The sequence below is a fragment of the Hyla sarda genome, chromosome 5 (genome assembly GCF_029499605.1).
Source record: "Hyla sarda isolate aHylSar1 chromosome 5, aHylSar1.hap1, whole genome shotgun sequence".
In the NCBI taxonomy this organism is placed as follows: domain Eukaryota; kingdom Metazoa; phylum Chordata; class Amphibia; order Anura; family Hylidae; genus Hyla; species Hyla sarda.
In genome coordinates this window covers 94,720,240-94,736,874 of record NC_079193.1, presented here as the reverse complement: position 1 = coordinate 94,736,874, position 16,635 = coordinate 94,720,240, and the positions used below count along the sequence as shown (strand labels likewise).

General features: G+C 39.3%; 1 protein-coding gene across 5 annotated transcripts in view; it reads right to left on the bottom strand.

Moving 5' to 3' along the window:
- The window catches only part of KCNH8 (potassium voltage-gated channel subfamily H member 8), a 402,862-nt gene that overhangs the window by 51,609 nt on the left and 334,618 nt on the right, over window positions 1-16,635 (bottom strand). For 4 of the 5 annotated variants that reach the window (XM_056519948.1, XM_056519949.1, XM_056519951.1 and 1 more), the window contains one exon: window positions 11,307-11,345. The exons of the other annotated variant lie outside the window; for it this stretch is intronic. In XM_056519948.1, coding sequence (XP_056375923.1) covers window positions 11,307-11,345 — 39 coding nt within the window. The remainder of the gene's footprint in view (window positions 1-11,306; window positions 11,346-16,635) is intronic. 5 annotated transcript variants of the gene reach the window in all.

Genomic DNA, 16,635 nt, shown 5'->3' with positions numbered 1-16,635 from the left:
TTAGGAACTACACTAACTTTACAGCCCCTGTAGCATAATCAAATAAAAAAAAATCCTGGAATACCCCTTTAAATATGCCACTGCCAGTGTGGGACATATGTATCTGAGAGTAGAAGAGGACTACAGCCTGTGGAAGGTCAGCTATGTCTCATAGCAGTCAGTTTGTTATATCTTACTTCCTGCTCTGTTCTTGTTGTTTGAGTCATTATAAAGCAAATATTACCTTTTTACATAATATTGAAAATAATAAATTACATTTTATTTTGCAATTATATTGGACTAATGTAACCACCACCATTTTAACAAGAATATATGTACAAAAAAAAAATCGAAATTTTAATCAACAAAATGTAACAAAAAATTGGTTGCCCATAGCAACCAATCAGATTACTGCTTTCATTTCTGAAAAGGCCTCTGAAAAATTTAAGAAGCAATCTGATTGGTTGCTATGGGCAACTCAGCAGCTTTCCCTCTGGACAGGTTTTAATACATCTTCCCCAATGTGTTTGCATTGTATATCACAATAATTAATTTGCCTTTTGTAATCATAAATATAATTTGATTTAGCATTGTATCATTAATTTGGAAAGATGAAGATAAAATGTATGGGTCAAAAAAGGATTCCTATCCTGATGTCAGTGTTTTCTATTAGAAATGAATAAACAGTATCCACCTGGTAAAACGTGCCGGGTTGCCATTTTTATCCTATCAAGTAATCAGGACAAAAAAGAAATATCATGTGAACTCAGCCTTATCTAGTTATACATAGTAGGAACCTTGAAGGAAGATGTGTAAACCAAACATTCTGTTGGCACACACATAAATAAGTAATTAGGCCATTGGCTTTAAATGGGCACTGTCACCAACTTAATTTTTTGATATGTTGTGGTACTTATGTACTACAACATATCTCTAATGTACTTTTATTATTATTTTTTTTTTCATTAAAAAGGTTTAATTTACATTTAAAAACCGGCTACTGAAAAAGGACTGATTTTGGAGTGGCAAGCAGTCCTTTTTCAGTTAGGCTGCACTCGCTCCCTACCTGTCAATCAGACAGGCGGGAGCGAGCGCATTGGCTCCCCGGCCACTGGCTGGGAGGCCACTCCTCCCGCACATCGCCGCCGCCTCGTTGCCGCCGCTGTCCCTGCACGCCCGCTGCCGGACTCTGCAGTAACTGCAAGTGTAATGAGGGAACGGGGTATGCGGGGCGGGTGGGGGGGGGAGGAGGGAACGGGCTAGTGCCGTAGCGGGGGGGGGGGGGGGGAGGGGGAACGGGCTAGCAAAAAAAAATAGGATGGTGGGAGCTACCCTTTAACTGACCTAAGGAAAATTAGACTAAATTAGTTTTATGTTTATCACCAGTATTGTTGCAGCAAAACATTTAATCATACAGCAAAAAAAAGATTAAAAAAAAAAAATAGATAGAAGTATAAATAAGAATAATACAAGTAACTTGTTCAATTTTGTACACAACCTTTAAAACATTTCTGTTATTGCAGCATATATCAAACTTATTTATGGCAAGAAGGAACACACAAGGTTACCATCCTATGAAGACAATAGCAACCTCTTAGTACACTGATATCCTTCCACTAGGCTGAAAAATGGTTTACAAATCACCGTTTTCTTGGATGTGTTCCCAGAAATAAAATGAGAACCCATTAATAATTACTGTCTGATTATATCACTATATTTCACTGAGGCTAATGTATCCATGTGAATGGAAATAAAAAAATAATTCTGTATGGTATAAAGGTATGAACTGACCACGTTACATAATTCTTAATTTTGCCACAACCTAACAGAGTAAAATAGAACACAAATATAAAGTGAATATACGAAGTAAATTATATATGTTCTTGTTGTAGCCATTGTTACAAGTCAATAGGAATTATCTTAAATTCTTGTTTATCAAATTGCATATTTTGTTGTTATATATCTCTATCCATTTTTAAGGGATACACGAACATACAAATCCAGTTATTAATTAGAGATTATACACATTTTATTGGCATATTCATTTTTTATGTTTAAATATTTATATTTTTACTTGTGTCAGTTTAAAAACCCTTTCATTATTGTTCGTAATTTTCGCTACCACTAAAAACATTTAATATAGTTTAGACTATAGTGGAACAATAAAAGTTTGGTAAACTAATACCAATTTAAAGGAGTATTTCAGTACCAGAACAGTGTAGTTAAATAAAACTAAAACACCAAAATATACATCATTACTAGTATAGTGTAACAAATTCTACTGGCTTCAGCGTGTTTTTGCATGATATGACCCTAACAGTGCCCATTTAAAGCAGTGGTGGAAAATAATGGTGGCCACACAAAATATTTACACTTTGGGCCCAATTTGGACATTACTCACTTTTGGTTTAGACATTAATGTTTGTGTGTTGAGTTAATTTGAGGGGACACAACATTATACTGTTATAGAGGCTGTGGACTCATTTATCAAATTTGAGGGGTGTACTAACGTATGTGATATACTGTATATCTTTATAGAGGCATTTAGGGAAAAATTAGGTGTGGTTATACCATGCTGTCTTGTGCTAAGAAATACATCAGACAGAGGAACAGACAGGCAATAAATACAGCAGCTTTTGAAGACTTGTGTGGAGAGAAAAAAAAATGTTTCCCAGCAGCTCTTGGTGGAAAAGTGGCAGGAGTGCTGTGGGAGGAAGGGAGGCAGGGTGGAAGGACTGTGATGAAGAGATCACGGAAACCATTGTATTCTGGGAATTGTAGTACTGAGCAATTTCTCATCCATGAAGCACAGTAATTATCTGACATAGAAAGAGACCCACGGACACACAAGGCAAACAGATTATTGGACCTTTTAGAACTGGGGCAGACAGGAAGGTAGTACTATATGCTTTTCCTCAGAGGTCATGAGGAAGCGCTGAGGATAGCATGAAACGGCCTGTTGGCCATCTCTGTATTGGTGACCCTACTGTTTTAATAAATTGTTTATAAGCTGAGTACAAATGATTGCCATCTTCCATTCTTCTTTCGTGAATTGGATTTCTTTTCTATGGATTGAGCACCACAGGGTTTACAGCACTGCTTTAAGGGGAACTTCAGTGGAAACAATTGGAAAACAAATGTTTTCAGACCAACTGGTGCCAGAAAGTTAAACAGATATTTTAATTACTTCTATTTCAAAATCTGAAGCCTTCCTGTACTTATCAGCTGCTGTATACGACAGAGAAAATTGTGTTGTTCTTTTCAGACTGACAACAGTGCTCCCTGCTGAAACCTCAGTCCGTGTCAGGAACTGTCCAGATTAGAAGCACATCCCCATAGAAAACCTCTACTACTCTGGACAGTTCCTGACAAGGACAGAGGTGTCAGCAGAGAGCACTATTGTCAGACTGCAAAGAACTTCACAAATTTCTCTGCAGTATATCTGTAGTATACAGTAGCTGATAAGTACTGGATGGGTTAAGATTTTCAAATAGAAGTCATTTACAAATCTGTTTAACTTTCTGGCAGCAGTTGATTTGAATTTTTTTTTCCACCGGAGTTCCCCTTTAAAGTATAAGGTGTGTAAGCAGTGGACAGTTTGGAATCTACATTTAGTGCAGTCTTATGGACTGTGTACATAATTAATATGATAAAAAAAAAAAAAAAAAAAAAAACACATACATCCAACCAATTCAACATAAACATTAATGTTTTTTTGTTCTAAGAATTTTTCCTGGCTTGTTTCTAAGCCTTCAGCTGTCTTTTTTTAGCAGTTCCAGATGGTAGAATGTTTCACTGATTCCCAGCTCTTATGGTAAAGGAGGGTTGTTGCCTTTGAAGATTAAACCTTTTTCCTCCAGGTTGAGCGATTGCACCCTTCTCATTTACAGAGTTTTACCAGGAACATTTTTCCATCTTATTTCTATTGGCCACAAGCTGATCATATCCTCCTCAAAACTAAACAAATGTAATTTTTTTTAGTCTTTCCTCACAACTAAGATGCTTCATGTCCCTTATTAGTTTAGTTGTACACCTTTGTACATTTTCCAGCTCCAGGATGTCCTTTTTATTAACCAGTGTACAAAAAGGAACAACATATTTCAGGGGAGGCCGTACTAATGCTTTATAAAGTCCCTGTCCTGCGAGTTCATGCCTCTTTTTATAGATAACAAGATTCTGCTGGCCTTAGAAGCAGCTGTTTGACAATGCACACTGTTCTGTAGTCTATGATCTACAAGTAAACCCAGATCCTTCTCTACCAGTGACTGTCCCAGTTTTGCTCTCCCTCCAAACCCTGCTGAAATGAACACTGTGGGCAACATTTGTTTATCTTCACATTTATCAATCTAGATTTAGATAAAACAAAATAAAAAAGGTAGGACATGGACAGCAGACTTTTCACTGTTATTTTGACGGGTCATAACGTGTCCCGATGGACCCCATTATAGTCAATGGGGTCCGTTGGGTGCCATTATTTTCAGCGAGAAAAGCGGGAGATAAAGACGGTGCAAGTACAATTTTTTCTCCCGCTATTCGCAATCCAAAAATAATGGGTTTCACACTGACATGAATCTGTCCCTTACCTAACTGGGTCAGACTGATGTAAGTCTATGGGACTTTTTTGCTCACATAGGACAATTATGTTCAGACTCTGAATGGTGAGGGAAGCATGCAACCTTATTTGCAGCTCATGTCTATTAATGACATTTTACGCCAAAACTTCCTTAACATTGTTTCAAACCTTAGGCCTACCATACCTGTCTGTTCCAGGCAGCTCAGTCTTATTTCTGTCACTATTTAATTGCCTCTAGAATAGGTACCAAAGATGCTGGTTAGAGGGTACGGCACCAAAAAAAACACAAATGGAAAATATTGTTTTTGCTATTCCAGCTAGAAACAATAATTAAAACTTCAGAATATGAAATAACAGAATATTCAGGGCAATGTGCTACTGAAAGACTGGCCCTTACCAGCCTAAATATTTACTATAATATATCATGCCTTTTTATTTCAATCAAGAATTAATATCTGGAATCAGAAACAAGAATGAATTGAGAAGTGGTGTTTTGTGATGTGTCGCTATATCCCATCCACAATCCAGACACAGTACTTGTAAACTGTCTTGTTGATAAAGAAGAAAAACAATAAGAAGTGATTTAAAGCAGTTTTAATGCTCAGGGGCATTCATATAACTCAATATGTGCTAGGCTGTACTTTGCGGCCTAACTCAGTTTGTGGGATAACCTCTTTAATGATATTATAGCCACTGGGGGACCAAGGAGCATATGCAAAAAATTTTAATTTTATTTCAGTGTGTTTGGCAGCTCATTAATCACCACAAAGAAACAAAGTTCTGTGCTTAGAATAGCATACGAGAAAGAACATTTAATCATATATACTGTCAGGATATTATAGGCTAAAGCATATTTACTGCTATTTATCCTTAATGTTATATTTCCTTTAACCCAAAAGATATAACAGAACCAATCATCGGTCTGTTTTAATTATACATTTATTACATTTGTATCATACACTGTAGCAATTTTCCTTTTTAAGGCTATGTGCACAAAGTGTAAAATGAAAGCCTGAATATTGCAGTAAAGTAGATATAAAAAAGCTGCAGTATGTTTACCTCATAATGTGTTCTATTAAAGTCTATGGAAAAGTGACACAATGTTGAATTACTTTTTATAAAATGTGTGCATGGATGGCTAATTTTTCATAGACTTTATCGGAACACATTATGAGTTGCTCTGGTAGTGTGATTTGACAACTGAGAACTGAAGCTTAGGGTACTAGTAAAGTCAGGTCAGGGAGGCAGTGAAGACATAGGTGGAAAATGCAAGCAATGGCTGCTGATAGTTTTGTTAGCCATGGCACTAAATGTTTTAAAGGGGTACTCCACTCCCCAGCATTCGGAACATTTAGATCTGAATGCTGGGAGCAGGCTTCGGGGTTCGCCCTGCCCCCTCATGACATCACACCCCTCCCCCTCATGATGCCACGCCCCTCTTCCTCAATGCAAGTCTATGGGACGAGGTGTGACATCATGAGGGATGGGGCTTTACATCCCGAGGGGTCGTGGTGACCCCTGAAGCCCACTCCCAACGTTCTGAACTAAATGTTCCGATTGCTGGGGAGTGGAGTACCCCTTTAAGTAGGTAAATACATCAGTGACTGTAACCTATGACCAAGGGTTGGACAAACCATCCCATGTGGGGTAAGCAAAAAGACTCACAGTTTCCCATTTTGATAAAAAATTATTGATATTAAAAATTTCTAATATTGCAACCAGTAAAATTCTACTTTTGAACTAGTTTGTGCATCTGACTGAACCACTTCTAGGAATGGAAAAATATACCTTATCCCCATCTGCCTTGTACTCCTACTTATACAGTTATGGATAGATTTATGAAAATGTGTGCTGTAGAAAAGTTGCCCAGTTGCCCATAGCAACCAATCAGATCACTTCTTATTTTTCAGAGGCCTTTTTAAAACTTTAAGAAGCAATCTCATTGGTTGATATGGGCAACTGGTCAACTTTGCGTGTGCACAAGTTTTCACACAAGACTACAAAAAGAGTGGTGTTGATCTAAATGAATGAAGTAGGACTGTGTACCTAGCAGGGAGAAGGATAAATGTCACTGCAAGATCAGGTACAGAGAGGGAGATTAATGAAAACTTGTGCAGAGGGAAAAGTCAACCAGTTGCCCATAGCAACCAATCAGATTGCTTATTACATTTCTGAAAAATAAAAGAATTGATCTGATTGGTTGCTATGGGCTACTGGTCAACGTTTCCTTAGTACAGGTCTTGATGAATCTCCCCCAGAAACATTGAGCATATTCTGTATAATTCATGTGCTCCAAATAGTCCAAGCAAAACTAATTTTTGAAATGAGTAGATGTTGAAAGACAAAATTCATAGTAAAATAATGTGAGTGTGTTCGTGCGTGTGTGCATGTGTGTGTGTGTGTGTGTGTGTATGTGTGTGTGGGGGGAATAGCATGTTCACATGGCTTCTAAGCTTTGAAATTGTGGTGATTTCTGTATTGCATTGCCTGCCCCTTTGAGTTGTCCATAGGTAAGAGAGAACCATTTTGCACACGGGTGTGGATTATGCCTGTTTGCACTTGCACTAACCGATATTAGATGGTACCTAACAGGTGTAAACAAGGCAAGAAACAGATGTGAGCATTTTGGCAAACAGCCAGCAAAGATTAAAAAAAAAAAAAAAAAAAAGGTCATCTTTTATTAGATGTAGTGGTCGAAGTATATAGAATTAAAAAGATTACCAAAGAATTGAATCCCAAATAGAAAAAATATGAACATATGATGACTGCTCTGTGCAAACTGTGGAATTTCGGCAGCCGAACAGACGTCCACCCACGGTCCGTCAGACTGCCACTGTATCTTGGTTAACATTTTACCAAAGTGAATTTCTTTTTTTTGAATTTTATTTTAACTTAAAAAAATACTTAAAAATGTTAATACACATATGACTGTAGAATAATTCAGAATAGGGTTCAGAGTGGTGGTAGTTGGGGAAAAGAGATAGGGAAGTAGAAATATTAGTATACATGGTACGTTTAAAATACATGGCTACATGGCTGGGAAATTATATTTCTTAACTCTGTATTCAAACGTGTGATGTCTCAATAAATGTTTTGTGGCAAAAAAAATTATACTGTATAGTGCATATGGATACTATAGAGATGAGTCCTCCAAAATCAGCTTAAAGGGGTTGCCTAAATTCTAAAAAATTTTAGAAAAGCCATTTTTTTAACCTTTTTAATGATAAAATCCTAGCAGTCTGCAGCCTTTGCAGTGTAAATTTTAAAGCACCTCCCTCAGGAGGAGAGGGATTCTCACAGCCCCGCTCCTGGACATACATTTTTATGCACCTCCCTCAGGAGGAGAGGGATTCTCACAGCCCCGCTCCTGGACATACATTTTTATGCACCTCCCTCTGGAGGAGAGGGATTCTCACAGCCCCGCTCCTGGACATACATTTTTATTCACCTCCCTCAGGAGGAGAGGGATTCTCACAGCCCCGCTCCTGGACATACATTTTTATGCACCTCCCTCAGGAGGAGAGGGATTCTCACAGCCCCGCTCCTGGACATAAATTTTTATGCACCTCCCTCAGGAGGAGAGGGATTCTCACAGCTCCGCTCCTGGACATACATTTTTATGCACCTCCTTCAGGAGGAGAGGGATTCTCACAGCTCCGCTCCTGGACATACATTTTTATGCACCTCCTTCAGGAGGAGAGGGATTCTCACAGCTCCGCTCCTGGACATACATTTTTATGCACCTCCCTCAGGAGGAGAGGGATTCTCACAGCCCCGCTCCTGGACATAAATTTTTATGCACCTCCCTCAGGAGGAGAGGGATTTTCACAGCTCCGCTCCTGGACATACATTTTTATGCACCTCCTTCAGGAGGAGAGGGATTCTCACAGCTCCGCTCCTGGACATACATTTTTATGCACCTCCTTCAGGAGGAGAGGGATTCTCACAGCTCCGCTCCTGGACATACATTTTTATGCACCTCCCTCAGGAGGAGAGGGATTCTCACAGCCCGGCTCCTGGACATACCATATTTTTCGCCGTATAAGACGCACTTTTTCTTCCCCAAAACTGGGGGGAAAAAGTCGGTGCCTCTTATACGGCGAATACACCCCTATCGTGGCGGTCCCTGCGGCCATCAACGGCCGGGATCCGCGGCTAATACAGGACATCACCGATCGTGGTGATGCCCTGTATTAACCCTTCAGACGCAGCGATCAAAGCTGACCGCCGCGTCTGAAGGGAAAGTGACACTAACCCGGCTGTTTAGTCGGGCTGTTCGGGACCGCCGCGATTTCACCGCAGCTGTCCCGAACAGCCCGACTGAATAGCCGGGTTAGTCCTTACAGGACACCAGGAGGGACCTTACCTGCCTCCTCGGTGTCTTCTCCGTTCAGGAATCCCCTGTATGGCCGGCGCTCTCCTTCCTCGTCATCACGTCGTAGCGTACGTGCGTCGGCGTGCGTAACGACGTGATGGCGGCGACAGAGAGCGAGGATACCCGGCCAGCAGCAGAGACGTTCCGGAGCGCCGAGGACACGGCGACAGCGATGGAGCGACATCTAGGGCAGCGGTGACGGGTCCGGAGCGGCGGGGACACGTGAGTATCACCTCCTATGCAGTGGCCTTCAATCTGCGGACCTCCAGATGTTGCAAAACTAAAACTCCCAGCATGCCCGGACAGCCAACGAGTTGTAGTTTTGCAACATCTGGAGGTCCGCAGGTTGAAGACCACTATTGGGTTCAAAATCTTTATTTTTTTAGATTTTGCACCTATAAATTGGGTGCGTATTATACGCCAATGCGTCCTATAGGGCGAAAAATACGGTACATTTTTATGCATCTCCCTCAGGAGGAGAGGGATTCTCACAGTGCTGCTTGCACAAATTCCTAGACTAGATTTTCACAGCTGTCAAAATCTACATCCAGGAGCGGGGCTGTGAGAATCTGCGTTCTCCTGAGGGAGGGGCAAGGAGGGAACTGTGTACGGGGCTGAGGGAGATTCAGAACTGCATCCTACACAGCTCTGCCTTCCCCCTCCCCTCGCTGTATGCTTGGAAATCTCCAGACAGCTGAGGGGAGGGGCCAATGCAAAATTACATAGGGTGCAGTTTTGCATCTCACACTGGCATGTCAGCAGCCCTAGTGGCCTATCTAGATAACATCAGTCACTTTTGGCCAGTAAACTTCTTAAATACCATAGCTGTGTGAAGGAAACTTGGAGCTCTGTATAAAGGGAAAGAGCTATAACCTCTATAAAGATACTTTAACCCCTTAAGGACTCAGCCCATTTTGGCCTTAAGGACTCAGACAATTTAATTTTTACGTTTTCATTTTTTCCTCCTCGCCTTCTAAAAATCATAACTCTTTTATATTTTCATCCACAGACTAGTATGAGGGCTTATTTTTTGCGTGACCAGTTGTCCTTTGTAATGACATCACTCATTATATCATAAAATGTATGGCGCAACCAAAAAACACTATTTTTGTGGGGAAATTAAAACGAAAAACGCAATTTTGCTAATTTTGGAAGGTTTTGTTTTCACGCCGTACAATTTCTGGTAAAAATGACGTGTGTTCTTTATTCTTAGGGTCAATACGATTAAAATGATACCCATTATTATATACTTTTCTATTATTGTTGCGCTTAAAAAAAATCACAAACTTTTTAACCAAATTAGTACGTTTATAATCCCTTTATTTTGATGACCTATAACTTTTTTATTTTTCAGTATAAGCGGCGGTATGGGGGCTCATTTTATGCGCCATGATCTGTACTTTTTTTTGATACCACATTTGTATATAAAAAACTTTTAATACATTTTTTATAAAAATTTTTTTAATAAAATGTATTAAAAAAGTAGGAATTTTGGACTTTTTAAAAATTTTTTCGTTCGCGCCGTTCACCGTACGGGATCATTAACATTTTATTTTAATAGTTCGGACATTTACGCACGCGGCGATACCAAATATGTCTATAAAAAATGTTTTTTACGCTTTTTGGGGGTAAAATAGGAAAAAACGGACGTTTTACTTTTTTATTGGGGGAGGGGATTTTTCACTTTTTTTTTACTTTTACTTTTACATTTTTTTACATTTTTTTTTACACTTGAATAGTCCCCATAGGGGACTATTCATAGCAATACCATGATTGCTAATACTGATCTGTTCTATGTATAGGACATAGAACAGATCAGTATTATCGGTCATCTCCTGCTCTGGTCTGCTCGATCACAGACCAGAGCAGGAGACGCCGGGAGCCGCACGGAGGAAGGAGAGGGGACCTCCGTGCGGCGTTATGAATGATCGGATCCCCGCAGCAGAGCTGCGGGCGATCCGATCGTTCATTTTAATCGCGAACTCCCGCAGATGCCGGGATCTGTATTGATCCCGGCACCTGAGGGGTTAATGGCGGACGCCCGCGAGATCGCGGGCGTCGGCCATTGCCGGCGGGTCCCTGGCTGCGATTAGCAGCCGGGATCAGCCGCGCATGACACGGGCATCGCTCCGATGCCCGCGGTTATGCTTAGGACGTAAATGTACGTCCTGGTACGTTAAGTACCACCTCACCAGGACGTACATTTACGTCCTGCGTCCTTAAGGGGTTAAAGGGTCTGTCCCAAAATCAGTATAGAATCCTGCAACTATTTGGATAAAAAAAAAAATAATAATCAAAATGATAGATAAGCTTTACACTTGAATGATAATCTATGTATTATGTAATAACATAAAACAAAGTGGTTAATATGTACTGTACCTGTGACACAGTTGATTTGCATGAGATTCTTGACATTCTCTAAAATAAAAAATAAAAATATTACTTAATTGATAAAAAGAAACAAAAGTCAGTAAATGTTCAATGTCATTAGAAAATAAAAGGATGTCATAGACAACTACGCTATAGTGTGTATCTGTGTTTTATATGCATGTGTGTATTGTGTATGTGTATATTTGCTATATGTAAATTACTGTTTAGTTTTATATCTTAGTATTGTATGAACATGTGTGTACATTTATTCATCCCCATATACAGCCACACAGACTCCTACTCGTATTATACTTCGTATTATACCTGCACCTAGATAAGGCCTTTATAGAGTGCCATCAACACAGTTAAATGTAGTATGCTTTGCGGAATTACCATTTATTGATTAGCACTAGAGAGGAGCAAACCGAGAGACAGCCCATAATGCTTTGCAGACAGCTCTCCTAGCCAATCAAGAAGCAGTATGTGGATGATGTCAAAGTCACTATAAAAGCCTGTGCTTTAGCAGCCATTCTAGTGAACAGTGAACAACAGTGATAGGAGTAAGAACACTCCACTAAGTAGTGTACCCAACCATAATACTTGTAGTTGAAACTGTGCCAGTGCAAGTCTGATTTATTGCAGGTTAAGTGTTCCAGTTGTTATTTGGGGTTTTCACAATTTTTTTTTTAAGTTGTGCATCAAGGGTTTTGTGTCACTTTCGCTCACTCTCTAGGATGCCGATCCTGTAAATACTTCCCAAAATGGGCACATTATTTGACAGCTGGTAAAAAGCCACTGCTTCCTTGCTCTCCAGATGCAAAACCCTATGATATTCCCAAAAATGAATAGTTTTTGGACCTCTTGGAAAAAGCCGTTACGTCTTCTGATGACTTTATGTGCTTATACACTGGCCGACATTTGCCACCCAAAGGGATCCTTTTTGGACCTTTATAAATTTTATAATGCATAATAATCCTCTAGTGCAGTGTGTGTTTAAACAAGCTGTTAGTTACCACCGGGTACCATCCGTTTACTTTTAGTGAGAAACGTTGCAATAAATGAATAAAAACTGCCACACTTAAAGGGTACACCGGTGAAAACCTTTTTTCTTTTAAATCAACTGGTGGCAGAAAGTTTAACATATTTGTAAATTACTTCTATTAAAAAATCTTAATCCTTCCTGTACTTATTAGCTGCTGAATACTACAGAGGAAAGTATTTTCTTTTTGGAATGCTCTCTGATGACATCACGAACACAGTTCTCTCTGCTGACGTTATTATAATAATAATAATGCTTTATTTATTTATTGTTGTCCTTAGTGGGATTTGAATCCAAGTCCCCAGCACTGCAAGGCAGCAGTGCTAACCACTGAGCCACCATGCTGCCCTTAGCATATATGTGCTATGCATGGTTGCTAAAATGGACAGAGATGTCAGCAGAGAGCACTGTGTTTGTGATGTCATCAGTGTTCCAAAAAGAAAGGAATTTCCTCTGTAGCATTCAGCAGCTAATAAGTACTAGAAGGATTAAGATTTTTTAATAGAAGTAATTTACAAATATGTTTAACTTTCTGCCACCAGTTGATTTAAAAGAAAAAAGGTTTTCACCGGAGTACCCCTTTAACTTGCAATAAAACAGACTTGCAATGGAACAGTTTTAACTACCAGTATTTGGTTGTGTACACTACTTTTAAAAATAGTAGTGGAGTGGTCTTACTTCTATCAGTGTTGCACATGTTTTACCTATTTAGACTATGCCTGTTTTTATACAAAGACCATGTCCCTTTTGTCTAATTAGTCAGAAAAGTGTTTATAAAAAAAAGTTTATCAATTTATCAAAGTTGTCTATGTCCCGCATCAATATAGACCAAACTACAGAGGGTTAGTCTGGTCTATTGTGCACCTAATTTATCAAAAGGCGCACGGCTCTTGATAAATTCTGTGCACAGACTGCATGATCTATGCTTTAGTCTATATTTAAACCTGCTCCAACATGGTCTGACATGACACTTCGGCGTACTTTCAGCCTATGCGACTTGTCGCTGAAAAGTCGCTTTTGATAAATTCAGCACCAATGCATTTTTCAATGCATTTCAGTCTAAAATAGACTAGCATGCATCATGTTCTAAAAATCCTCTAGAGCAAAAGTCGCAGAAAAGTCGCACATATTTAGACTGCGACTTTCTGTGCGACAAATTTAGACAAGAAAAAACAGTCTAAATCCTTTGATAAATTTCCCCCATTGTATCTGGTGCATTTGATAGTAAATCTGGGACAATGTTTTCACAAAAATGTATTTTAGCTTAATAATACCCATATATTAGGAGAAACATTCACCGTAAATAATCCTTTTAAGATGAAATGTTCCAAGAGAACTAATTTATGTAGCGAGAGTTTTATGTAGCACATGGCAGAATATCTGAACTCATGAAATCAAAATGTGGGGGTAAACTGGGTTTTTGCATTATGAATTAGGCAGGTGACGTTTAGTGATACATTTACTAAGCATTTCACTTGAGCATTTACTAAGCATTTTCTAGAAAGATAGTATTCAATAGGATAAATGCTTTAAAGGGTACTCTGCCCCTAGACATCTTATCCCCTATACAAAGGATAGGGGACAAGATGTCTGATCATGGGGGGTTCCCCAGTGGGGACCCCCCACGATCTCTCTTGCAGCACCCCCTGTCATCTGGTGCATGGAGTGAGCTTCGCTCCGTGCCTGATGACTGGCGATGCAGTGGCCGGAGGATCGTGATGTCACGACTCTGCCCCCTCGTGATGTCCCGCCCCATTAATGCAAATCTATGGGAGGGGGCGTGGTGGCCATCTCCTGCGGTTTCTCCTGTTCTGTGCTCACAAGGTCATTGTTGTGGCTTGGAAGGACACTACTGCTCCCCCTATTTCACGTTGGATAGGTCTGATTAATAAGTATGTCCCATTGTATCGTACCCTATATATAAGTTGTAAATGCCCCATGAAAATGTATACGGTCTGGTTGCCCTTGTTGATGTTGGAGGCGTTGACTGACTCTCCGGAACGAATGAGTTCCCAGGTCTAGTTTTAATTAGTGCTGCTTTTTGTCTTCTGGACGGAGGATGGAGGGTCTCTCTTTTTGTGGGATTGAATGGTATGTGCTTGTGGATGTGTGTCTGTTGTCTTGTTGGGCTGTTCAGCTCTGGGTGTTGCATGGAGTGATCCTGTTCCTGTATTGACGCAGTTGCTGTGAGAAGGGGTTGTTTTGTAATGCATTTGGTTACTCTCTGTTCCTGTATACCTCTGTATTGCTATGGATGTACATTGTACTCATGTGGACATTCCTGGTGTGCCTACCAGGAGTGTTTTATTGTATTTTAAAATGACAAAAATAAATACTTAAAAAAAACTGTGTGTAGATCCATTAAAACTCATAATGGTTGCGTTGTGGATTGAAGCATTATTTGATCTAGCTAAATAACCTCATATATGGTGGTTTGCCTAAAAAAATGGTGGTGTCTTCAAAAAGTGAATATTCCAAACAACCAGGGATGGTTGTGGAGGAAAAGAACTTTGGCAACTGAATGTATATGTGCCAAACATTTTATGGACTATAATACTAAAAAAAAAAGAACAACTAGTGAAAAGTCCTCCTTATAGCACTGGTAAAGTCCCCTACAACAGCCCAAGTCCAGAACCACACTGTGCTTAATTGTAAAGAAAAATAAGACCCAAAAACAATGCCATGAGGGCAACCTATTTAAATTCCAACAAAGGGAATAAGAAGAATATTTTATGAATGACTCATAGTTCTTTAAAAGGGATAACACACCCCTGAAAATTTTCAAGAAATAATAATAAAATCTATAGTTCAAGGTCTTTATTCCATTGGTCAGTGCTATATTTAGACCTATATTTCATTTTGGCGACTTAAAAAAATAATCAAAATGTCAAACAACTCTTTTATGGCTTTGGCTACACAGCAGAACAAATTGATTAAGAAAACATATAGCTTTAATTCTTTTGGTGTAGAAAATCTCACGAGACCTTGTGACTATAGCAAAAAAAAAAAAAAAAAAACTATTGTGGAGATTTATCAAACCCTGTCCAGAAGAAAAGTTGCCCCATTGCCCGTAGCCACCAATCTGCTTGCTTTTTTTCATTTTTAACAAGGCTGCTGCAAAATAAAGAAGCGATCAGATTGGTTACTATGGGCAACTTTTCCTTTGCACAGGTTTTGATAAATCTCCCTCTATGTGGTTAATTTTTGTAAATTTTATATTTTCCCAGAGAACAATTGAAGTTGTGTAATTTATTAATTTTACAGCAATTTTTAAACCATAGGAAAAGTATAGCTGTTACACTTTGATGTATTCCATCAAAGTGTAACAGCTATATTTAGTTCAAGTATATTAGACTAAATTCTGAAATTCTGATGCAGATTCATTTCCATGTCATTATTGTTGTTGTTATTATTATTAATAATAATAATAACAAATTTACTTGCAAGGTGCCATTATTTTAGATGTAAACCATTTCATGAATTCAATATAGCATGAAACTTAACAAAAATACATGAACAATTAGATATAGGTAAAAACATTTCATAATAGCTTACAATTTATAAGGAGTAGAGGTATAAGCAAAAATCTAGGTGAAAAAGGGAGTAACTAAAATCTTACTAAGTGGACACAATATTGGAGTCAAGGGAAACTCAGGTTAGGTTGCATACTTTTACGTTAGGTTTAAACATTTATATGGTCAACAGTGTAAAGAAGATATAAAATTGTATATTGGTGGAAATGGGGGTATATGGATTTAAGTAACTAGGAGAGATGCAAGAGAATTCCAGGATCCAGGATACAAAAGTGTACAGAAGTAAATAGAGTAGTGAATACAGGAAGATCATTATCAGAGAGGAAGTTTAAAGGGGTACTCCATTGCTATACATCTTACCCCCTAACCAAAAAATATAGTTAGAAGGCTGGGTTCGGAAGGCCGTGGTCACACCACACCCTCTCTTGATGTGGTACCATGCCCCCTCCATTCGTGTCTATGGGAGGGGGCCTGATGGCTGTGCATGGAGATCACGGGGGTCCCAGTGGCCGGACTCCGCGGTCAGACATCTTATCTCCTATCCAAAGGATGAGATGTCTAGCAATGGAGTATCCCTTTATATTGTACCTGTCATTTCAAAATATATTTTTAAAACCTTTCATGGTTTTCTTAGATGAACCCTTCAGAGTGGTAACAGAGCAATGTTTAGTGCTCTCCCTTCAGTTTTGAGCAACTCAGAGCTCCTTCCATGGTGCACAGCTATTTCTCATTCTCTCCATTTAGGTGGGGTGACCATAGCTGGGCT